Here is a 26238-nt window from a genome sequence, read left to right on the forward strand (position 1 = left end):
CGTGGAATTTTTGGTGAACGAGAGTTGAGCGATACATCCGGGTAATCTTACTGCGTTAAATTAATGCGCAAGAGTGATATTACTGTCATCAGTAATTTTTGAAGGGGAAATTTGTAAGAAATAGACGAAAGTAGAACCATTTACACACTTAAAATTAGGGTTTTATGAATGTTTAATGACATAATAACACATTTAAAAACAAACAAACGTCGTATTACCTACAGTTGAGAGTGACGAGTTGAATATTCTTGAAACGCCCGTCCAAAGTCGGTAGTTCGACCAGATTTAGAAATTCCCTTCGATTTGACTTCCACCTGTATAATATTTTTCTGAAACTCTTGTTTCCATTTATCCTATTAAGAGAAGTTAGATTTATTTTCTTATGATTTTAAAGAATGTAGACTGTGTACATTAAGTAGTTATTTGTGATAAATGGTACAGTCTGTTGGCATCCTGTATACTGGATATTTGCCAAGTAAATGTTGACAGTTGGTGACACATATTTGCATTCAGCTTATACATTTATATCAAGAATGGGGTGCAGACCTTATAAAAGATAAAAATTTGCCTATGATAATAAAACTAGCTGAACAATAAGCATTTTTCTAGATTCATCTTACATTTAATGTTAACTTACACAGGCATACAGTATGTTTGAAACTGTTTTAGGGTTTGTCTGACTAAAAAGATAGATGCTATTTCTACTATATTCAATTTAAAAATCTACAAATTTCTTTCCGACTTGACTGAATGATTTTTTGTCTGACATTTTGATGGTCTGACAGAGTTTGGGATACACTGTGAACAAGATAAATGTATCATACCCGTAGCCAGGGGGGTTCGATGGGTTCGGATGAACCCTGCCTTGAAAACAAATAAGCACTGTTAAAGTCAACGTTCTGTTCGAATTGTGACTGTTAAAGTCGTGTTCGTGAGTCCAAATACCCCTCCCCCCTTGGAAATTCCTGGCCACGGGCCTGTGTATACACCATGTACACCTTTCTGCAATTTGTTCTCCACAACGATATCAAAGGTCCTTGTACCATTTTAATGTAGCAAAAGAAAATGTTGTTGGGTCACAATTGAAAAGAGATAAATGTATGTCATCAATAGGTCAAGTGTCACCAATTTTTCTAGTTTTGATACATGTATACCAATATTTAATAATTCCATTGTTTGTAGTCAATGCTTACACCTCTTTTCTAATTCTAAAGAAATAAATTGTTAATGTCATCGAATTCTTAAGTTAACTTATAATTGAAAAGTTGTTGTAATGCTGTAACATTGACATACTAAGTCAAGTGCCAGATGGAAATGCAACTTCTTCGTCCTTTATGATGACCCTTATACATGTACATTTAATATAGATGACTTGTATCTGTACTGCAGTCACTTCGGTTACCGGTGTAATTTGCAGGCAGTTGATACATATTTCTGCATTAACAGAACTTTACAATTTTTAATGCAAAATTCTTGTAGTATCAGTAATTAGACTACTTACTTCTTTAACATTTATAACATACATTGTAACATGAAAAAAGTGAAAATTTGACAGAGATGACAGAAACACTTTGGAAAATAACATTAATGAGAAGTGACAATTACAGCTGAAATATGTTCCTTTAAAGTTTTAATTATACAACCATGAGACATATTAGATCAAAACTGATAGCATAACATATTGAAACTGGCATTTTAACCAGCAGGATAAGAAATTAATGCTTATTTTTTTCTCTTTAGAATTTTTGTCTGAGCATAAAGAGATAATATGGCTAGTGAAGAACCAGTAGAGGTAAGATGGAATATCATAAATTTATACTGTTAAGCTCCTGACATTCTTTTATACATTGAAAACAAACAATAAAATGAATTTTTCAACATAATAATTAATATCTCTAAGGTTGAAAACAACTTTTACTACATCTTCCCATTTGATCTTGTAATCATCTTGTGACTGATTAAGCTTGGAGGTAAAATGGTGTAATCACTACAGACTTCATAAGTATGATTAAGTTGTGTCTAATCCATTTTGCTTTAATCATTTGTTAATTCAGCAACTAAAATATATATATATGCTTAAACTTAACCCTTTCAACGCTACACAAAAAAATAGAAAAATGGCTGCTGCTGCTGCATTTTTTTTGTGTTCATTCATTAGAACAGTATATTCCTTTTCAGACTACTGTATCTTTTTTATTATAAGAGATACAGAAAAAGTTATTGCATGAAAAATGCTCAGGAAAGTATGAACTGTAATGTTAGGCAGTTATTTCAGTAAAATTTTTATCAGGTTACCTGCATTTTCAGGTAATTAACAGGTAAAAGGTGTAATTTGTTACATTTGTGTTGAATTTTGAATAAAAACAACTTTTCGTCTTCATCTATTTTGTTTTTTTATCTGCTATATAATAAAGAAGACACCAATTGCTCGATTCCGTAGCGTATTGCACCATACACAACGTATTATGTAATCATGGCACAAATCAGTGGCTCCGTCCTCAAAATTTCAGTCAACCTCCGTTTTCCCCCCTTTTTCTACGTCTCGTAATGATCGATCAAATCATATTTCCCACACGAATTGAATATAATAAACACATTGAGATAACAAGAAACCTTTTAACTAATCCTCGTCATCAGTTTCGCCATAGAAATGCTGAAATATTTCCATATTTACAGCTTCGTTTCCGATTTCCGCCATTTGCATTTGTCAAAATATTTGTTTTTATTTTCCTTCAATTTTCCTTCTACTGCATGATTTTACAATAAAAATTGCCGGGATTTCAAGCGCAAATGAGACCTTGCATATCCTCGATTCATACAAGGAAAAATTAGAGAGGACCCGAATGAAAACCGAATGGTTTAAGAGTCCTTATGAAAAATCCGTTGTCATCGCGGCATATGTCGCGAATAGCAGTGGCGGACGGCGTATGTCATCGCGGCATATGCCGTGTATAGCGTTGAAAGGGTTAAAACACTACAGAGATACTGGTTCTAAGGTATCTCTAGATGTAAATTAATGTCGAAATCTCTGAGCACTGGCATATTATGTAATGCGTTCAAAAGTTTAATCTGGACTAGTTTCTCACTTCTATAAGGTATATGTTGTAATATTTATTTAGATATCTATCCTGATAGACCACACAAGAAAATGTTATCATTTTACCTAAAAAAAATGCCATTTAAAAAGAACAAACGTAAGGGTACATGTAACCACTGATTTTCTGTTAAAAATAATCCCTAATTGAGATGTCTTTACTTGTGTCAAAATTGAAATGCTAGATATATATGTTGGTTATGTGGATTCATTATTTAACCAGGGCTACCAATGTTCATGGTTTTCATTAGTTTAGATTAACAACAAAATAGAATGTTCTAAAAGTACACATTTTCTACAGGCTTGTATGCAACATTTTCTATATCCCCTAAAGATGGTAACCACAAAAAATAAATGAATCTACAGCTTATCATGCTTATGAATTGGGCATAAATCATATGAAAATGTATTATTTATATTTCATTGTTGTTATATGTGCATCAGAAAAACTCAAGAAATGATTGAATTACTGATTTATGTCATCATGTTCATCATATGAAAATTATCTAAAAATGATATGTATAATTTCAGTGTCCGTTGTGTATGGAACCATTAGAAATAGATGATGTCAACTTTTTCCCATGCACCTGTGGATACCAGGTATAATATTCCTCACTTTATTTTATGATTAGTTGAATAGATAATTCATATTCATGGTAGAATGCAGATGAAATTATTTGTTTAATAGTGATAACTTCTTAGTCAACTTAGATTTATCTTTAGACAGACAGAAGTGATATTAGGTAACCTGTTGATTTGAACTTGCTGACATCAATTTAAATCATGTTTCATATCAAACATTCTTTTCTGTTTTATTGTTTTATGTACTTGTTTATATATTGTATCTCTTCTTTTGCAACTTTTTAAAAGTGAAATATTCAAGCCAACCCAGTCACCTTCACACATGTATTTACCAAGAAATAAATAAAATGAAAAACCTCATTTAATGTTTAATAGCTATGCCAAACACAAATTTTCACTGACAACTTTTTACTGACTGTAAGAATATTAAACATGAGTATTTCAAATACTTTTAAAGATATCAACATTTAATATTCTCTTGTTGCTAGGCTTTTTTTGAAAGATTTTATTTAATTTCCAAACATGCCAAATGAAATTCACATTGAATTTTAAATTTTTCTTCCATTCATACATGTATATTTAATATCATCAATTTTACAGATTTGTAGATTTTGTTGGCACAGAATTAGAACAGATGAAAATGGTCTTTGTCCAGCTTGCAGAAAGGTAAAGTTAAAGTAGTAAACATGTCTTAACTAATCAAGAACATTTAAAACTGAATCTATATGAAATAAAATGTTGTCCCTAAAGTGACTTATTTCTGGGATGGATTTGATATCTGACATCACATGTTGATTGATTCTGGTCTTCCTAGAATGTAAAAAAACAAAATTGAAGAAAATAGTAGACTGTTCATAGCTACTGTCAGAGTTGTAAAGTATAGTGAAAATGATATAATTTTGAAGGGCTATGTACAGATAACAGACTTTTACAGACATATGTCAGATGAACTTTAATTACATATGACCAGACTCAGCTTGATAGTTACTGGATTTTTACTATAAAATAATATGGGCGTTCTGACCCTATAATGTTGAGGAAAAATAACCTTAAACACATATTAATTTTTGGGAATATTGCTTAAAGTCTGAATTGCATAGTTTATTCATAAACCCAGACCCCATCCATAGTAATAGCACTGTCTGACTGATTATCTACTTTTGTATTAACTTGTTTCAGAATTATCCAGAAGATCCAGCAGAGTTCAAGCCCTTGACAGAGGATGAGTAAGTATTATGCTACATAAGTCTATATTTCTGTAGAATATATGTCTTAATACAGGTCTGTTAAACTTGATTCTGTAGTATACTTGTTTCTCAAATGAATTTAGGTTTGGTTCAGTTCACACTTAATATATATCAACCTCTATGGTTTCATTGAAGAGTATTCTATGCCCTGAGTTGTGGAGGTCATTATCAAATCAAAACCATAAGTATTTGTATTTGCTGTTTCTCTACTAAGCACACAGCATTTAGCATGTTAAGGAGTAAGTGCAAACATGTTGGCTTAGATTTAGACTAATTCACTAATAATATGATTACCATGGAACAGGAAAATAAACATAAAATTGTAAGTATCTATGTGTAATTAAAAACAGTTAAAACAAGCCAATATGTAAAATTATAATTGCAGACTCTCAAGAATCAAGAAAGAAAGAAAACAAAAAGATCTTCAGAGAAAACAGAAAGCTGCAGAAAATAGGAAACATTTAGCTAATGTCAGGTAAAATCAATGTTCTAATTATCTTTTACAGTCAAATTAAGACACATAGATAAAGACTTAGGTCGAAATTAGAAAAATACTCAAGAAAATGAACTGCATAGAGAACTTTTAATAACAGAGAAATTGATTTTAATTTTAAAGCCCCTGCAGAAGCAGTTGGGGCATTAAGTTTAACCCTTGTACGTCTGTTGTCTTAAAGTGATACATGTTAAAAAAAGGAATGTTTCTGTTCTCTTACTTTTGTTTAGCTCAACCAAATGTTATAAAATTTATACACAATGCTTATTACCACCTAAAAACCAGATCAAGTTTGAATTTTGGTGACATCACTTTTACATTGCTAGAGTTATGTCCCTTTACTAATGAAAAAATTGCGGAATTGCATTTGGTAATATTTATTTCCATAAAAAAGTAAAGGTTATTGACAAAGTAACAACCAAATAAATGATCAGAATTTTATGTTCATGACTGAAGGACTTGTTCTTTGATTTCAGAGTTGTACAGAAGAATCTAGTGTTTGTTGTTGGCTTGTCTAAAAAGTTAGCAGAGACAGAAACATTAAAGAAACAGGAGTATTTTGGAAAGTTTGGAAAGATTCATAAAGTTGTGATAAACCAAAGCACATCGTATGCTGGAGCACAGGTAACAACTACAATCCCTTATAAATAGGACACATTATAGCTCTTGATTGAATAGAATCTTCATACTGCACTTGACACACTGAATACTGTAGATAAAAGATGAAAAAATCAAAGGTCCGTACAATGTCAGACATCCTTTTACTGAAATTAGTAAAAAGGACTATCTTCAATAAAAAAATATCTCTATTTTGTGCATTTTTCATTTGATCTTTTTTGTGATAATTTTTCATATCATGCTACTCGCTTGAGATGGATAATTATCGCTAGAAACTAAAGAGGCACGTGGGGTTGCTAATGAAATTGACAACTTCGTCATAGGTAAAATAGCGATAAACAGATTATCATTGGTTATCTCAATTTGATTGCCTTTTTCGCTTTCGCCGTACCTGCTGAAGCGAGAAAATCAATCTCGGTGAGATGAACAACAATAATCTATAAGTCCTACAAACTTTGAATACCTGAAGATCTTACACCAACAGGTGATTTCTTCATTTAAGACATTTCCTTTATAACCATGTCAAAAGATCTACTGACCATTTGGACTTAACTTTCTGATGAAAACCAATTCATTACCATAGTCTTTATTAGTGGCAGTGTTCTCCCCAGTGCCTTTTAACATCATGGTAATGTGATGCTGTCTGAAGTGGTTTTCTTATAGATTATGTTATGGATGTGATGCTATGATTTTTAGAAAACAAAAAGGTATTTCAATTTTCCCTGTTTACCAGGATTCTTAATGAAATATTTGGGGAGAACGCTGAGTGGTTATCATGTATTTTCCACATTTAGATTTAAACTTTATTACTAAGGTGGTAAGTTAAATTGGCTAATTTTATCCTTTTATTTTTACAGGGTCCTAGTGCTAGTGCTTATGTTACATACAACAAAGCTGAGGATGCTTTAAAGGCTATACTGGCTGTTAATAATGTACATATTGATGGACGGACATTAAAGGCTTCATTGGGGACTACAAAATATTGTAGTCATTTTCTTAAAGGCTCCCAATGTCAAAAACAAGTAAGTTTGTGTTACATGTTATTATCTTCCAGATGCACTAAAACAGTGTAAAACTTGAAAAGGAAATTCAATTTTTATACGACCGCAAAATTTGAAAATTTTTTCGTCGTATATTGCTATCCCGTTGGCGTTGGCGTCGTCGTCGTCGTCGTCCGGCGTCCAAATACTTTTAGTTTTCGCACTCTAACTTTAGTAAAAGTGAATGGAAATCTATGAAATTTTAACACAAGGTTTATGACCACAAAAGGAAGGTTGGTATTGATTTTGGGAGTTTTGGTCCCAACATTTTAGGAATTAGGGGCCAAAAAGGGCCCAAATAAGCATTTTCTTGGTTTTCGCACTATAACTTTAGTTTAAGTTAATAGAAATCTATGAAATTTTGACACAAGGTTTATGACCACAAAAGAACGGTTGGGATTGATTTTGAGAGTTTAGGTTTCAACAGTTTAGGAATTAGGGGCCAAAAAAGGGCCCAAATAAGCATTATTCTTGGTTTTCGTACAATAACTTTAGTTTAAGTATATAGAAATCAATGAAATTTAAACACAATGTTAATGACTACAAAAGGAAGATTGGTATTGATTTTGGGAGTTTTGGTCCCAACAGAATAAGGGGCCCAAAGGGTCCAAAATTAAACTTTGTTTGATTTCATCAAAATTGAATAATTGGGGTTCTTTGATATGCCGAATCTAACTGTCATGACTGTGTATGTAGATTCTTAACTTTTGGTCCCGTTTTCAAATTGGTCTACATTAAGGTCCAAAGGGTCCAAAATTAAACTTAGTTTGATTTTGACAAAAAATGAATCAGTTAGGTTCTTTGATATGCTGAATCTAAAAATGTACTTAGATTCTTGATTATTGGCCCAGTTTTCAAGTTGGTCCAAATCGGGGTCCAAAATTAAACTTTGTTTGATTTCATCAAAAATTGAATAAATGGGGTTCTTTGATATACCAAATCTAACTGTGTATGTAGATTCTTCATTTTTGGTCCTGTTTTCAAATTGGTCTACACTAAAGTCCAAAGGGTCCAAAATTAAACTTAGTCTGATTTCAACAAAAATTGAAATCTTGGGGTTCTTTGATATGCTGAATCCAAAAATGTACTTAGATTTTTTATTATGGGCCCAGTTTTCAAGTTGGTCCAAATCAGGATCTAAAATTATTATATTAAGTGTTGTGCAATAGCAAGTCTTTTCAATTGCACAGTATTGCGCAATGGCAAGAAATATCTAATTGCACAATATTGTGAAATAGCAAATTTTTTTTTAATTAGAGTTATCTTTCTTTGTCCAGAATAGTAAGCAAGAAATATCTAATTGCAAAATATTGTGCAATAGCAAGATTTTTTTTTAATTGGAGTTATCTTTCTTTGTCAAGAATCAACTTAAATCTTTGTTATATACAATATACAATGTATATTCACTTTTTACTACCAACTGATAAATTATAATAAATAACATTCAGTGATAACAAGCAGTTTTTTTTACATCTTAATATTTTATGATGTATTTAAATGAGTAGTTATTGTTGCAAACTCCATTAGAAATTTTAATTGAGATTAGTTTTGGAATAAGGGAAAGGGGGATGTGATTAAAAAAATTGGGTTCAATTTTTCTCATTTGAAATTTCATAAATAAAAAAACATTTTTATGCCCCACCTACGATAGTAGAGGGGCATTATGTTTTCTGGTCTGTGCGTCTGTCCGTTCGTTCGTCCGTCCGTTCGTCCGTCCGTCTGTCCCGCTTCAGGTTAAAGTTTTTGGTCAAGGTAGTTTTTGATGAAGTTTAAGTCCAATCGACTTCAAACTTAGTACACATGTCCCCTATGATATGATCTTTCTAATTTTAATGCCAAATTAGAGTTTTTACCCCAATTTCACGGTCCACTGAACATGGAAAATGATAGTGCGAGTGGGGCATTCGTGTACTGAGGACACATTCTTGTTTTGAGAGGATTAATATTCAACAGCATAGTGAATTGCTCTAAGAGAAAACAAAAATTTTAAGTTCATTAGAACACATTCATTCTGTGTCAGAAACCTATGCTGTGTCAACTATTTAATCACAATCCAAATTTAGAGCTGAATCCAGCTTGAATGTTGTGTCCATACTTGCCCCAACCGGTCAGGGTTCAACCTCTGCGGTCGTATAAAGCTACGCCCTGCGGAGCATCTGGTTTAAGAAGGTGAAATATTTTATCCAACTTACATAAATGTGAGGATTAGATCATCCTCAAGCTATTTAAAGGTAGATTTTGGATACCACAGTACATTGATAAATTGTGAATGCAATTTATTGCATGGGTACTTTAATCGAATAATATGTATAATGACATATGTTATGGCAAACCTTGACTTCTTTCTACAAAAGCTAATTTAGCTTGATATAATGAAATAGGAAATATTAAATAGTGGCAATTTCAAAGTTAGAAAGCAATATATATTATTTATCTGATGATGAACCTTCAATTTACAACATACTAAACATGGTCTCACTTGCGTGTACATTTCCTGCTGGTGAGATTTTCTATTTCAAATATCCAGACAGAAGCTTTGACATTTTAAGTTCAGAATATTTCCTAATTGTCTGTTGTAATTTTATTATTGACATTATGTATGCATTGTAGTAGATTTCAACAATATTCAAGTAATATATATTAATTGGTCATATTGATATATTGTTTTAACAATCAGTTATACATTGTTCTTATAGGATTGTATGTACTTACATGATTTTGGTGAAGAAGCCGCCAGTTTTACTAAAGAGGAAATGCAGTTAGGGTAAGTTACCTAAGCTTTTACAGAAAAAGTAGAGAAAATTCATTCTATAGAATTAAAGAAAAATACTTATAGATATGTATCTTCTTCTAATCCATCCTCTGGAGATAATGACCCTATCCTTCTATTAGACTTCTGTTGCAGTTATAGTGAAAATTTAAATGGCTTATCTCTCAAATTATTTAGATAAATAAAGTAGTGTATGAGTGGAAAACCAAGTTAACCATGCGATATTCTCTATCAATCATATTTGTTAAGCAATTATATAGATTTGTGATATATTTTTTTGGAAGGAGAAAATGAGAATGCGATGTCATACAATAAATGAATTTCTCCTTGTGTTCATGACCAATGGGACCATGATTTAACAATGATTTTTACTATACTTCATCTGTATCTTTGGATTGTGCCATATGTAGTATCTAGCAAGGCAATACACTTGTGTAAGATGCTTTTTATGTGTATAACTTTGTAAATTTGCCTATCATTTCAGAAAACACCAAGAATATGAACAAAAGTTACTAGAGAATTATATGAACATGCAGAATTCTGCCAATAACCATGTGATAACTACTGGCAGTAAACCCATTCCTACTAGGTATATACATTTTAAAGACCTCATATAACCTTTGATGATCAAATAGGAATTATCTAGATTAAGATTAAAAACAAATGCAGGATGCTTTAATAATTTATAAAGATGCACTCTAAATAAAAATAGTTTTCAGATATCTCGCAGGAAAGGTTTTACGCTTTAAATGTATTTAATTACTTATTTCTATACTTTTCACTTTGCAGAAAGAAAGAGACTTCTCCGTTAACAGTGACAACATCCTCTTCTCCTGAATCACAGGGAACTCCTCCCTCAATTATGTCTAATCACAGTCCAAACTCGCCCTCCAGTAATAAAGATGCATGGCCATCGTTACAACCGGGGTCTAAACCAAATAACAAACCAACACGTACAGATCAACATAATAAGTTGAACAATAAAATTAGAACAAAATCAGAAGAGGACACAGATCACAGGTATACATATAATAAAAGATATTTTATAATGACAAGTGGACCAAAGCAGTGGAATATAAAAACAAAAAAAATGAGTTACTGTAAATTCAGAAATTATTGTGTGCATTTATTGCAATTTTGCCATTTTAGACTGAAATGCAACTTATTTTTTGCAATATTGAGAAAAATCCTATTTCATTCATATAAAAAAAAAATCAAAATGCATGTTTGAATTATTGCGAGTATAACACTGTTATATTTTTCACAATAATTAAAACATTGCAATAATTTCTGAATTTATAGTATGTAAAAAAGTTAATAAGATCAAGCATACAGCATCATTTAAAACAATCTAAATGTTTTACTACACCAGGAACTCTTACAGACAAAATTATGAACATCTAAAGAACAGCCAAATATGTCAGAAGTTGCAACCTGACTTTTTCTTAAAATTTTAAAATAATATATACAATGTTTTGATGAAGTAATCAAATGTTCAGCCCAGCATTTTTCTTTTGTACTTATCTTTTATATTACTGTTTACCTGTAAGATGTAGCACTGTATATCTTAAATTGAAAACAAAGATTTGAATATTCTCTGATTTGAATAGTTCATCAGTAGAATAACTTTACAGTGCTAATACATATGTTATAAAATGTAAATGTTTGAAAATGTACATGTTTCTATGATTTCAGTTCGCAAATAACAGACAGATTTAATGGTACTGGTAACACAATAAACAGAACTACAGATCCTCAACAGAGTAACACAACACACAGAACTACAGACCCTCAACATATATCTCCGCCACAACAGACAAAACCTCCTTCAAGTCAACCAAGAATTGTCAATTCTGGAGTACCAGGAGTCAAAACTGTTGTGTTTGATAACCCAGCCCAAAGTCTTTCATTATTTAGTGGAAATGTATTTTATGGCAACAGAAATCAGAAAATACCAGTACCTACACAAACAGGTTAGATTTATGTATAAAACTTTATCATTGACAGGCAAAACCTGAACAAACAATCAGAATACAGATGAAGAAGAAATATCATTAATACTAACATCACTAATTAAATGGAAAGTAATTCAGCATTTTTCTTTGTTTGAAAACATAGATGTCAACCATTACGATTTTTCCGTTATTTTTCCGATTTTGCAATCAAAACTACACTATTACAGTCCAAGTTGAATAGTTACGGATTCCCTTTCTTTACCATTCAATTTTGTAAAACACAGATTTTTATCATTGCTTTTCCGGCCTGGTCCAGTATTTAGAAAACGCCAATGTAATGCTTCCGGTTTCTCAGGAGTAATCGACCTATCTCTTGGTAACTAACTGACTTCTGAAGAGGCAAACTTGCATTTTATGAAGTGGCTTTCCCCCCTTTCTGGAATACATACTTCAGATAACATATTTAACGAAACATATTATTGCACATCACTTTGCAACCATTCTTCAGTATTTTTTTGGTAAATTCACGTTTTTGAATGATTACTGAAAAGTTTTCAAAATTACTGAATATTTGATAGATTGTTACTGAATATGTCAAAAGGGGGTTGGCATCTATGTGAAAAGAAAATATAATTCAGTTATTTAGGAAAATGAAAAGATGGCTAATAGTTCAAAGTTAAGATCAACAAAGGTAATAAAAAAATATCAGCAACAACTATTATCTGTTATCTTTATTCTTGATTCATTTTCATGTAAAAATATGATGTATTAAATACTGTGAGGTGACATGAATTTCCTCTGTTAGGCCATTCCAATTCTGAACAACTGAAGATAGAAAATTCAACAGATGTATATGGTGATAAAACTTACAAGGTGAAAACGAACAAATTATCTAAAACTTAAAAAACTTGTGCCAAATATTAGTTGCTACATATTTTCAGATATTTTTCAATAGAATATCACATTTTCAAACTAATTTCAGAAGTACCAGACATACCAACAACAGAGATTTCAGAATCAATACAAGTGTCAAGTTGTACGGATTGGCAAGCAGCATTTGGTTTTACATCAAAATCTAGAGAGTCACAGGATGATGACTTAGGTATGTTATAAATATCACATTCAATTTAATAATCTTTGTTTCTGAATGTGAAAAGGATAAGTCCAAAATAGTTGTAATGCTGGTTCAAAACTTCATCATAAAAATCTTGTAGGTGATTTGCATTACTATAAAATTGTACTTAACTTAGTATTAAAAATATTGGTCAGTGGAGAGTATTCTTTAATAATAGATTGGATGAAAACCTTCAAAAGGTAATGCATTATTGGACAGGTGTGTTCTTCTATCTTGACTTTATAATATAAAATTGAGAATGGAAATGGGGAATGTGTCATAGAGACAACAACCCAACCAAAAAGCAGACAACACTTCAAAGTTTGAAATCATTTAATAAATGATACTTTGATAATTACCTTTCCTTCCTTTTTCTGTAGGTTTTGATCCATGGGATGAATCATCAAAAGGTTTAGCAGATTTGCTGGAAAAAGAAAATGTAACTACAAATATCCATCAGCAAAACAATACTCACAATCAGAAATATGACCAGAGGCCAACACAGAATCTTCCCCCAGGTAAGTGTGGGAGGGGCCAAACTATGTTTGCACAATATTTGTTGTTTATGTTGAATTGTTTGGCAGACAATAAATCAATTAAAAGTTAATAGTCTTTTTTTAATATTCAAATTTTTTTTGTCACTAAAATAATAAATTTTATTTTGACAAACTTCTCAGATTGTTCTGCCAAACAATTTCTACCTCATGTAAAGTAAACCTATACCTTTCATTCATTTAACTTGTGTGTGGTCACACTGTGGGTGACAATTTTGGAACATTTGACACCCGCTGAAGAATAATCACAAAAAATTGTCATGTGCTTTTAGAATTTTAGTTCTCAGTATAGTATTAAACCATTTTAAAGCAAATGTCATTTACAATTATTTTGTGAAGAATAGGCATTAGCTATAAGAAAAAATGATATAAAGAAACAATAACATTTACATGATAATTATTTTTGTATTGATTGGTTAGTGTAAATTTTGTTAGTATTATGGATGCATTATATGTTAATAACAGTAATCATACAGCACAAGACCTAATTTTCAGTGGCATTTCTTCAGTGATCAATGCAATGCGATTGCTGGGATATATATTCATTTTGTTATTGTTTTATTAAGAGAATTGTGAAAGTTGAACTAGTTCTACATACAGAGTAGAATTTGTGCCAAATTAAAAGAATCCATTTTGGGGCCCATTTCAGGTTTTACACTAAGTCACATACAGAATCAACAGAGACCTGTCCAGCACCCAGCATTCCTACAGAATGGTACGATACTTTATATTGTCGCTAAGATCAAGATACTTCTCAATAAATGAGGAATTGTTTCATGTGATGGTTATTTCTCAAACTTCTCTATAAATCTAGTAGTGTGGTAAAAAAACAGGACCATAACATGATATTTGGGGTGTTACTTTGAGTGTGAATTGTTATGGTATCTATTGGATAGATTAGGTAAATTGTATAAATGTTAGTCTTATTTGTACTATCCAGATAATAATCTCCCCTGAATTGACCACATGATTGCATTTTTCCTCTGAAAATAAGAAATTCCTTTATGCATGAACATTTACCGTTTCTTCTAATGTTTTCAAATTTTGATATATTTTATACCAACTTTCTTAATAAACAAACATCAAATCAATGGTGTCAACCCAATCAATATATGCTCTGTTTAAGTGTTTAGTTATCTCAGAATGGTCAGAAATAAACAGTTTATTTCGTTTTAAAACTTGTAACATTTTGATATTCACGTTAATATAGTTCACTTTTATTGAAATGATTGAAAAATTATAAACTGCTTTCTTTAATTTTACCAAAAAATGAATTTAGACACACTTTTGATTTTTAGTTGAAGTTCTACATGTTCTATGTCTTGCCTCTTTTAATAAACGAATGAGAAACAATAAACTGTTTATTTAAAGAATTAATACGTGATAACTAAATATAATGGATAGATATGTTCTATTTTCAGAACTAGTCGGAAGTAGAATGATGGGGTTTTTACAACAAAATCCATCTATGATGTCAAACAGACGAGAACAGACAAATCTTCAGGTATAGTTATGAATATTTAAAGGGTTGCATTACCCAACGATAGAAAAACTGAACTCACAGTATAGTTTTCAGTCTGTGCCAAACTGTTTGAGGGTTTGTCTGGGCGAAGAGAAATTTGAACTTTTCTACTATATATTCAACCAAATAATCTTAAAAGTTCTGTTTGACCGAATGATTTTTTGTCTGACATTTTGTGAATCAGAGAGAGTTTGGGATACACTGAGTCCTTAATATCATTTTCACATTTATTCAAAGTGCAACTTAACTGATAGAGATTATGTCATAGGATATGTTTAAAAATAATAATGAATTTTTGGTATGTCAGAAAATTTCCAATTCAACTGAGATTTATTCCTGAATTCATTAGTGTCCAGATTGTGCTTTAGATCTGTTATTCATTGTTAGATAAGGGTTAACTTGGGTATATCTTACAAACATATTTATAAATTTTCAGCATCCAGAGTCATACAATAAAGATTGGCAAGATGGACTACGGGCATTATTACCAAATATTAATATTAGTTTTGGTGCACCACCTCCAGGAAGTGCTAACTCACAAAAGTCATCACAAAACAGTAAGTCTTGGCATGATCAGAAGATGTCTCTGTATTTGTGTGTTTGTCTGGAGTAATATACTGCTCTGAGCTGTGTAACACAATTTTTTATTTGATTTAGGTTAAACCTAATGAAGATTAAATAACAAAATAGGTGTTTGATTGATATTGTTATGCCCTATTTATGGCTAACGTGTTTTCTGGTCTGTGCGTCTGTTCGTTTGTCCGTTCATCCGTCCGTCTTCAGGTTAAAGTTTTTTAGGTCGAGGTAGTTTTTGATGAAGCGGAAGTCCAATCAACTTGAAACTTATCACACATGTTCCTTATGATATGATCTTTCTAATTTTAATACCAAATTAGAGATTTTCCCTCATTTTCACGGTTCTTTGAACATAGAAAATGATAGTGCGGATGGTGCATCCATGTACTAAGGACACATTCTTGTTTTCTTATCTTTAAGATCTGCTATAGCATTGCACTTTTGAATTGTACATTATGTCTAACAAGGGACAGAAAGTTACATGAAAATTATATTTCACTATAAATAGCATTATAATAAACATTGGATTTACAAGTCAGGTGGATACAGATTTCAATATAGCTTAAACAAACAGACTTTTTAGTTCAATAAGTGAAGTTACTTCCCTTTGATTCTAAAGTGTTCAAAGAAATAAGAAGAGGTTTATGTTGTTACTTTGGTAAAATTTAATTAAAGATGGCAAGATAATAATGATGAATGTTTGCTCTAAATACACAGCATTCTTTCACGGTGAAATAGGGAAACGGAAATTGACATATTAATAATGGAAAAGTGACCGCTAAAACAAAGATTATCTATAGCTAGATCAGGCTATTTTTTAGACAAAGTTGAATTTTAAATTTCATATATCGTGATATTTTTGTGTCACTTTTTTTATGAATAACAAAAATGAAGATTATGATAATGTTTAATAGCTAATAGTCAGATTGATAATTTTGCCTCTTGTTTTCATTGTTTGATTTTTATGCCCCACCTACGATAGTAGGGGGGCATTATGTTTTCTGGTCTGTGCGTCCGTTCGTCCGTCTGTCCGTTTGTTCGTCCGTTCGTCCGTCCGTCTGTTCGTTCGTCCGTCTGTCCCGCTTCAGGTTAAAGTTTTTGGTCAAGGTAGTTTTTGATGAAGTTGAAGTCCAATCAACTTGAAACTTAGTACACATGTTCCTTATGGTATGATCTTTCTAATTTTAAAGCCAAATTAAACTTTTGACCCCAATTTCACGGTCCACTGAACATAGAAAATGAAAGTGCATGTTTCAGGTTAAAGTTTTTGGTCAAGGTAGTTTTTGATGAAGTTTAAGTCCAATCAACTTGAAACTTAGTACACATTTTCCTTATGATATGATCTTTCTAATTTTAAAGACAAATTAAACTTTTGACCCCAATTTCACGGTCCACTGAACATAGAAAATGAAAGTGCATGTTTCAGGTTAAAGTTTTTGGTCAAGGTAGTTTTTGATGAAGTTTTAGTCCAATCAACTTGAAACTTAGTACACATGTTCCCTATGATATTATCTTTCTAATTTTAATGCCTAATTATATTTTTTATCCAATTTCGTGGTCCATTAAACATGGAAAATGATAGTGCGAGTGGGGCATCCGTGTACTTTGGACACATTCTTGTTTATCCAATTTCACGGTCCATTGAACATGGAAAATGATAGTGCGAGTGGGGCATTCGTGTACTTTGGACACATTCTTGTTGCTTTACTTTTTAAAACTCCATTTTATAAACAGCTTTAACTTCACAATTAACCAATTGCAGCCTTTCTTTTGTCCCCATTCTTTCAAATTAACAAAGAACTTTTGTCACATTATAAAGCATGTTAGGAGTCAAAACAAACAAAACATCCAAAGAAAATCATGAAATTTCAATATTGTACCACTGCCAAAGGTGATTTTTGTTTCCACTTGCATAGATTTCACTAGTTTTTGCTAATGGCTATGGAAGATTGTGTGTTCCATTTACTACATTATGAATGTTGTGTGAACATATTTATAATTAATATATTTGTGAGTGAATTTTATGTTGCAGTCAGCTCCAAAGCTTTTGCTACTGTGTAGATTATATTTATTAAATGCAACCTGAAAAGCATGATTTACCTTTTAAGTCCCTGTGGTGTGGAAAATATTAATCAGTTTTGCACAAATACATAATCATGTATATTTTCATTTATGGTGTTTATAAAGTATAACTTGTAACTTTAATTTATTGCAAAATATAACAAGTTGAAAAGGATTTAACAGAAATGTTTCACATATGATAAAGTAATGATTTTTAAGGTTAAATTTTATGGAGTTGACTGTTCATAAATTTTGCAGACCACAAATCAAGGCGATGTTTGTCAAAGAACTCGTACTTTGATGGGCCAAGGACAATATTTGATCCAGCCATTTTATCTTCAGGAAAATACTCAGACGGTTGGTATTTTATGGGTATAGTTTACATGTTGATCATTCAGTGATATTGTTTGCCTTTAATTGGTGGAGAATAAAGGCTTTTTCCCCTGGAGAAGAATCCCAATTTGAAAAAAAATGGCTTAAAATTATTCCCAAAAAGACAACTTTTTTCCCAAACAGTGCAGTCTCAGTAGTAATTGTGCATGAATACAAACTGAAAAACACGCATTTAAACAATTTTCTTGCCTAAAATGACTATATGTGCTCATTTGAGGGTCTATTTATGTATCCTCACTGACAAAAGGGAAAGGGGGTCTTATTTCAAAGCAGGGTTTGACGCTTGAAAATGGGCCTGTAAATTGAAGTTTCAGTCAAATTCCTGGTTTATTTTAAATTTCCCAATTTGATGAAAATGACGCATATTCTCCCAATAAAAAAGGGTAGAGGTAGTTTTGAAAAAAGCCAACAATATCACTGTCATTGTTGATATCTTTATACGCATGTTTACGGAACATATTATGATATATCATTGTCTGTCCATCCGTCATCTATATGACAGACATTAACTCAAAAACGCTTTACCAAAGTTGCATTTAACTTTGGCGAATTGTATATAAGTATTGACATGAGCTCCCTTTCGTTTTTCACAAATTTTAGATTTTACGTTTCCCAGAAATGAGGTTTATTCTTAAAAATTTTTTTTTTTTCTAGTTTTCAGACAACTCCAAAATGCTTTCTCCAATTTGCAAGAAACTTTTTTAATATATTTTTTATAAATTTCCAAGGTATGAGGTTTTATTCATTAAAAAAAAGGGAGATTTGCCAGTTTTCGAACTAAAACTAAAAAAGCTTTCAGCAGTTCTCATAAAACTGTGGTAAATTGTAAATATCTATTGATTTAAGCTCCCTTTTGATTTTTAGATTTTACATTTCTGAGTTATGGGGTTTAATTTATTGAAAAACAGGGAATTTTTCAGTTTTAAGAAAGTACTTTTTAAAGTGCTTTGAGCAGTATTCATAAAACTTCAGTGCCTAAATTATATCTATTAAGATAACCTCCCTTTATTTTTTCATAAATTTCTGACATTCTGATATGACATTGAGAAGTTATGTAACTTTATTCTTAGAAAACATGATGGGCATATCATGCGCTCATGGCGTAGCTGTTTATTTTATTTCATCATCACTGTTGTAGATACTTTTGATTTTTATACCCCATTTATTGGCATTATGTTTTCTGGTCTGTTCTGTTCGTCTGTTTGTTCGTCCATTTGATCTTCATCTGACCCGCTTTAGGTGAAAGTTTTTGGTCGAGGTAGTTTTTGATGAAGTTGAAGTCCAATCAACTTACAACTTAGTACACATGTTTTCTATGATAGGATCTTTCCAATTTTAATGCCAATTTTTTTTTACCCCATTTTTATGGTCCATTGAACATCCGGGAACTAGGGACACATTCTTGTTCTTATCTGCAAATAACTTTGCACATAGAGACTGTTGTTACTTTGCCTGAAGTTATGTTGGTATTGTCACCGACCCTTTATTATATTTAAATTGCTGCTTTCTGATAGATATATTTCAGAATAACTATGTGTGATAGACTGTTGATAGATTTACCTTTTCATAAACATCCATAAACACCCTCTGTACGTATGTCTCAAAGTTGGTTTCCATCCCTTTATTAAGTTTGCCTTAACTAAATGTTATGAAACTGATGCACAATGCTTATTACCGCATAACACAGATCAAGTTTGAATTTTGGTGGTGTCACTTTAACAGTTCTAGAGTTATTCCCTTTTATAAGTGGAAAAATTGCTCTACCAAATGTTATGAAACTTATAGACAATACTTATTACCACAAAACAAAGATCAAGTAGGAATTTTATAAATGGAAAAATTCATAACATTCACAATTTCACCTCTTTCTCCCCTTTTTATATGATGGCAAAAATTTGAATTTTAAACATTGTGCAAAAAGAAGGTTGGGATTGATTTTGGGAGTTTTGGTCCTAACATTTTAGGAATTAGGGGCCAAAAAGGGCCCAAATAAGCATTTTCTTGGTTTTCTCACAATAACTTTAGTTTAAGTAAATAGAAATCTATGAAATTTTGACACAAGGTTTATGACCACTAAAGGAAGGTTGGGATTGATTTTGGGAGTTTAAGTTCAAATAGTTAAGGAATTAGGGGCCAAAAAAGGGCCCAAATAAGCATTATTCTTGGTTTTCGCACAATAACTTAAGTATTAGTAAATAGAAATCAATGAAATTTTACCACAAGGTGTATGACCACAAAAGCAAGGTTGGGATTGATTTTGGGAGTTGAGGTCTGAACAGTTTAGGAATTAGGGGCCAAAAAGGGGCCTAAGTAAGCATTATTCTTGGTTTTCGCACCATAACTTTAGTATAAGTAAATAGAAATCTATGAAATTTAAACACAAGGTTCATGACCACTAAAGGAAGGTTGGGTTTGATTTTGGGAGTTTTGGTCCAAACAGTTTAGGAATAAGGGGTCCAAAGGGTCCAAAATTGAACTTTGTTTGATTTCATCAAAAATTGAATAATTGGGGTTCTTTGATATGCCGAATCTAACTGTGTATGTAGATTCTTAATTTTTGGTCCCATTTTCAAATTGGTCTACATTAAGGTCCAAAGGGTCCATAATTAAACTTAGTTTGATTTTAACAAAAATTGAATCCTTTGGGTTCTTTGATATGCTGAATCTAAAAATGTACTTAGATTTTTTATTATTGGCCCAGTTTTCAAGTTGGTCCGAATCGGGGTTCAAAATTAAACTTTGTTTGATTTCATCAAAAATTGAATAATTGGGTTCTTTGATATGCCAAATCTAACTGTGTATGTAGATTCTTAATTTTTAGTCCTGTTCTTTAAATTGGTCTACATTAAAGTCCAAAGGGTCCAAAATTAAACTAAGTTTGATTTTAACAAAAATTGAATCCTTGGGGTTCTTTGATATGCTGAATCTAAAAATGTACTTAGATTTTTGATTATTGGCCCAGTTTTCAAGTTGGTTCAAATCAGGATCCAAAATTATTATATTAAGTATTGTGCAATAGCAAGAAATTTTCGATTGCACAGTATTCAGCAATAGCAAGAAATCTTCAATTGCACAGTATTGTGCAATAGCAAGAAATTTTCAATTGCTCAGTATTGCGCAATAGCAAGAAATCTTCAATTGCACAGTATTGTGCAATAGCAAATATTTTTAATTGCACAGTATTGCGCAATAGCAAGAAATATCTAATTGCACAATATTGTGCAATAGCAAGAAATTTTCAATTGATTGGAGTTATCTTTCTTTGTCCAGAATAGTAGTTAAATCAACTTAAATCATTGTTTTATACAATATACAATGTATATTCACTTTTACTACCAACTGATAAATTAAAAGAATCGTTACCATTCAGTGATAACAAGCACCTTTTGTTACATTTTAATATTTTATGATGTATTTAAATGAGTAGTTATTGTTGCAAACTCCATAAGAAATTAGTTACAAAGAAATTTCTTAGGTCTTTCAGATTTTTAATTTGTATTTTATATTTGCTGATTGAAATTTCTCCAACAGGTCTAGAATAAGTCATCTAATAGGTATTTGCCTTCAAGTTAGACTCCTAAAACTGCAGGGTCTTTCAAATACTCACTTTTGATTTAAATGAAAAGCATTTCTGTGTTCATAGCTTGTGAAGTAAACATTTCTTTATCATATTAAAACCATTACATTATTTTTTTGAAACATTGTCATATTGTTTTCATGCAAATAGAGAATGTATAGAAATTGCTATATAGGCATAAGACCAATTTATTTTGACTTGACCTTTTTTATCAGATATTTAAAAAAAAAAAAAAACATTCATTTCAATGTTCCAGTGGCGTTTTAACAAGCTCTTTATGCTTCATCTTAAATAAATAGGAAGAAGAATGAAGGGTAATAAACATAAATGACAATTAATTTGGCAGATACCATGTTAAGTTACTAAATACAAATTGACTTAATCCTCAGACTGTTTTCTCTGTAAATATGTTATTATGTTGATTTACTGTTATCCACTTCAATAGAAATCGACATCACTTTATATCCCATGAAAATGGTACAGTTGTGTATATTGTTAATCAAAACTCTAATACTTTATTAAAGTTCATTGATTAAACATTTGATTCTGCAAAACAGAGACAATTTGAAATACATTTGATTTTTGGCATTTGTACTTCTCCTTTACATTTCTACCACTGATTTAATATATGTTCATCACCTTATTCTAGAAATTACTATTTTGTTGATCATGTTGATTGTGTTTTTACAGGTTCTATGACAGATTGTCCTCCACATTGGTTAAAGTCAATTACACAATTAACAGAATTAGAAGGACAGAGCCAAAACCACAGATTGCCATTTGTACAACAGTTTCCAATCAGAAGTACGTTTAAAATAAAAAAGTTTTCTTATTGTTTTCTGTGGATTCATTAATAAGTGTGGATTCATTAATAAGTGTGGATTCATTAATAAGTGAGGATACCAATTTTCCAGGATTTCGTGGGTTAAGAGAAACCACAAATTTAAAAGTTCAATGAATTACAAATTTTCTAATTGAAAGTATGCAGACTTTGCCAAAACCACAAAATTAATTATCCACAAATATGCAAGTTTTCCTCAAACCACGAAAATTGGTACACAGGAAAATAAATGAATCAACAGTATACTAATATATCACACATATATTAACAGTGATATAGTAGTTATATAGAATTTTTGTAGTTGTACATTTGAGAGTGGGGATGTCAAAAACTATTGGCTCTGCAGACATGTGGGTCTGCCTTCATTTTGTATCGCAGATCTTACTTGTAAGAGGTACTTAACACATTGAAAGTCATTAGGAATGATGGAAACATCTGTCCAGACTTATAATTGTAAATCAACAAATAGGGAAATGTTTTGCCATTGTATAAATTTGTTTTTAATTGCAATTTTGCTTTTGGTATATGATTTACAAATTATCTTTTGATTTTTGGGTAAAGATTGCATTTATACAATTAAAACCCTGGTGGGACTGACTTGATAGTTATCAGTTTTACAGACTATATCACTACATTTGAACTTTTGCTGATTCTGCAATATAAATGTCATGATAGACTAACATGTTGGTGTTTAATATGATGACATTATGAACCTATATATATATATTATTTTCATTTGTTATAGATTCTGGCTGGCCCACACAAACACAGAATCCTCCCCCAGGTTTCCAGACAAGACCCCCAACACAACATTCAGAACCACACAAAATTTCAGAAGGTAAGAAAAGTGATAATCAATAATAATTCTTACATATGTACATGACATATAGTATCATTTATCACAAAAAAGGGGGAAGTGGTCATTCAAGTTACTGATGATATCTAGAGCTAAACAGCAGAGAAAAGTGGATTTGAGACTGAACGCATTGAAGACCTGTTGGTGACCTTCTGCTGTTGTCTGCTCTATGGTCGGGTTGTTGTCTCTTTGGCACATTCCCCATTTCCATTCTCAATTTTACTAGACAATGAAAAAGCATAACAAAACAGCTTCATTTATATATCATAACCAATACTGGCAATAGTATGTATTATGACTTTTGATGAGGCCTGTATTTTTGGGTGTCACAGCAGTATGATGATACAGAGAATATTAGTCAAGATCAATGTACATAAGTTCTATCATCAATAATACCTTCTTACAATTGTAATCCAAAGGAACAGTCATGAGATCACAGTATTCTACCAATGAAATTAAATATGATTTGAATTCATCATCTCATAATAAAAATAATAGAGAACAATCTTTAAGTTTTACATCAAATATACACTTGTTTTTTTGAGGTTTTCTTTTAACATTTGTTAAAATATTTGTTGGCACAAATCAAGAAGTGTGTTTTATTTGTATGTTTATTTTGCAGGTTTACAGTAAAACAAATTGTTATAAAGACAAAGACATTAAACCAGGATCGTTCTCCTACAGCCAGCCATCATCATTGGAACCAGTGTTATTTATAAACATTTTGTCATAAAAATACTTAAATATGTATTTGACTAGCATTTAAATATTCTTTGCTAAATCCATTTTCAGTTTGAATTATAGAAAGATGTATAACATTTGAATAAAAAAGGAGGTTTAGTGAAAAATCATTTTCATCAGGGTAAAATTGAATCATTTCTATTGCATATTACACATTTTCGACAGTTTCCCCATGAAAAGATAAATTTATTAAAATGTTTAAAGTCCGTTTGGGTTATTCAATTAAACTGAATATGGGAGGGTACAAATGGAAGTTTTATTTTTGTGATGGGTCGTCTATTTGATGTCTGCAAATTAATTTAAGGAAAGTATTTAGGTTGTTGGGAGATTTAAATAGTACGTTATTACTCTCTCATATTCATATAATGGAATAGCCCTATGAATTTAAGATAGTCTTGCAAAATGAAATGCACATTTTTTTTATAATAAAAAAATTCTAAATCCACAATGACAGGTGAACTGCTGCATTATTCTCTTTCAGTTGATTTTTCAAGCTACGCAAGAACTATTACTCCTTTAAATAATCAAAGGAAACTCTTACCAAGCTCTGTCAGACTCGAGTGATTCTAATCTTTCATTTTCTGTGAGCATTTGCCTATGTATGCATTCTACCAAAAAAGTACTTTTTGTTGCCATGTACAAACTTTTATTTTATTTAAGTTGGTACAAAAGTGGTGTTATTGTTAGATATGATTAGTGATGTAACATTTTACATTTTATTGAATGAAAATGAACAAAATGCTTTATGAAAGTCCCAAGATTTATAGAGAAATGATAAGATTGTACTATTTTTTACATGTGTATGAAATGTTATAATATCCCAAAATTTGCACATAATAATGAGTAGCAGATACTTTGAAAGAAATTAAGAGTACAAAACATCAATGTCCCCAAAAGTTTCATTTTTCAGAATGCTTTGGTAGATTAAAACATTTCATTTGCTTCACCTGCTCACAAGTCTTCCATTTTCTTTCCAATGAAGATTCAGTATTCATTTATGCTTTTAAATGTTATTTACTGTTTATGTTAGTATCACTAAGAATTAAGAGAATATTCTGGTTTTAGTAAATTTTGATTTTACTTTTAATTTTTGCGGCCATTACGTTAGAAAATTATTTTTTTTAAGTTGAATTAATAATTTAACACTTTCACTAATCTTTTTTTAATAAGATTCAAAGTTTAGGAGGCTGATTTTTTTTGCACATCTTTCTTGATAGATCTATCATAGCTGAAGTATTTTAAACTATTGTACTATTGTGACTTGCTTATCTGTGATACAAAGAAGTTTCCCCTGAAAATGGTTCTGATTAAGTTTGTCATACACTTTTCTTCTTTTTACTACATTTGCTTAAAGCTTTTAACAAACAATGTCATTGCAAATAGAAATATCAATAAAAAAGGTTGGGTTGTCCAGATAATTAATTTTTTTTAGGAGAAAGTAACTAAATAGATTAGATCTGTAATCTGGTTTGTCTCCTCAGTTATGTGAAAATGGTCTTGATTTTATTTTATAGATATGATTTGAATGATCAAAATGAAGTAATTTTCAAACTGATGAATTATACTGACTGATGCTATTTTGTTGAGGGGAAGAGCATACTGCTAAACATGACAAAAATGTTATAGAGAAAGTATTAAAGTGCTGGTAGTTGTAATTTTAAAATGAATTTTAATAGTGATGGGTAAACCATATATCTGTTGTGTATTGATTCCAAATAGAGAGCTGTTATCAACAGCAACAAGGTGATAAATAAAAAATAAACAGAAGGATTTATCTTACCTCTTGTTTGTTATTTTTGTTTTTATGCCCCACCATAGCAGAGGGGAGCATCAAGTTTTACCCTTGTCTGTCTGTCTGTAGGTCTGTACATCATTAGCTTTAGTTTGCCCCAACCAAACCAACACAGATCAAGTTTGAAATTTTGTTGGGTCACGTTTATCATTCTAGAGTTATGTCTCTTTATAATGTATGCAAACCAGGGCATCATCTGTGTCCCATGGACACATTTCCCCTTTATTTTATCAATTTTGTTGAGCATGTTATCTGTATTCGATTGAATATGATTAAAATACAGATCCTGTGTCCACTGTTTGCTTATAAGGATCTAACTGTCAACACTGTTCTACTTTCTGTTTTGGTAATCATTCCATCAGCCAATGAAATATCTGCCTCCAAACTTAAAAGTGTGTATCATTATGACAGA

At 31.2% G+C, this 26238-nt stretch overlaps 1 protein-coding gene across 8 annotated transcripts; it reads left to right on the forward strand.

Moving 5' to 3' along the window:
* The first annotated feature begins 18 nt into the window (after positions 1-18).
* LOC139481109 (CCR4-NOT transcription complex subunit 4-like) lies at positions 19-25813 on the forward strand. Of its 8 annotated transcripts, none has more exons than XM_071264211.1 (21): positions 19-113; positions 1741-1792; positions 3626-3694; positions 4277-4342; positions 4856-4902; positions 5309-5398; positions 5893-6040; positions 6892-7056; positions 9771-9838; positions 10329-10433; positions 10634-10864; positions 11540-11817; positions 12782-12901; positions 13294-13431; positions 14117-14182; positions 14889-14971; positions 15426-15546; positions 17885-17983; positions 22287-22400; positions 23183-23275; positions 23916-25813. In XM_071264211.1, the coding sequence occupies exons 2-21, from the start codon at positions 1769-1771 to the stop codon at positions 23924-23926; spliced, it is 2136 nt and encodes a 711-aa protein (XP_071120312.1). In that variant the 5' UTR covers positions 19-113; positions 1741-1768; the 3' UTR covers positions 23927-25813. The 8 variants fall into 8 exon arrangements, with proteins under 8 accessions (XP_071120312.1, XP_071120316.1, XP_071120314.1 ...); XM_071264212.1 differs by having other exon boundaries at positions 58-130; XM_071264215.1 differs by lacking the exon at positions 17885-17983.
* Positions 25814-26238: the final 425 nt, after the last annotated feature.

The sequence above is a fragment of the Mytilus edulis genome, chromosome 7, assembly GCF_963676685.1.
Source record: "Mytilus edulis chromosome 7, xbMytEdul2.2, whole genome shotgun sequence".
Classification (NCBI taxonomy): domain Eukaryota; kingdom Metazoa; phylum Mollusca; class Bivalvia; order Mytilida; family Mytilidae; genus Mytilus; species Mytilus edulis.

What these genes read in the sequence shown, in the direction of transcription:
- LOC139481109 (XM_071264211.1), top strand. Translation starts at nt 1,769, where the DNA reads ATGGCTAGTGAAGAACCAGTAGAG. An exon ending in AAACATTTAGCTAATGTCAG is followed by an intron (nt 5,399 to 5,892) that starts GTAAAATCAATG and finishes CTTTGATTTCAG; the next exon opens with AGTTGTACAGAAGAATCTAG. An exon ending in CATCGTATGCTGGAGCACAG is followed by an intron (nt 6,041 to 6,891) that starts GTAACAACTACA and finishes TTATTTTTACAG; the next exon opens with GGTCCTAGTGCTAGTGCTTA.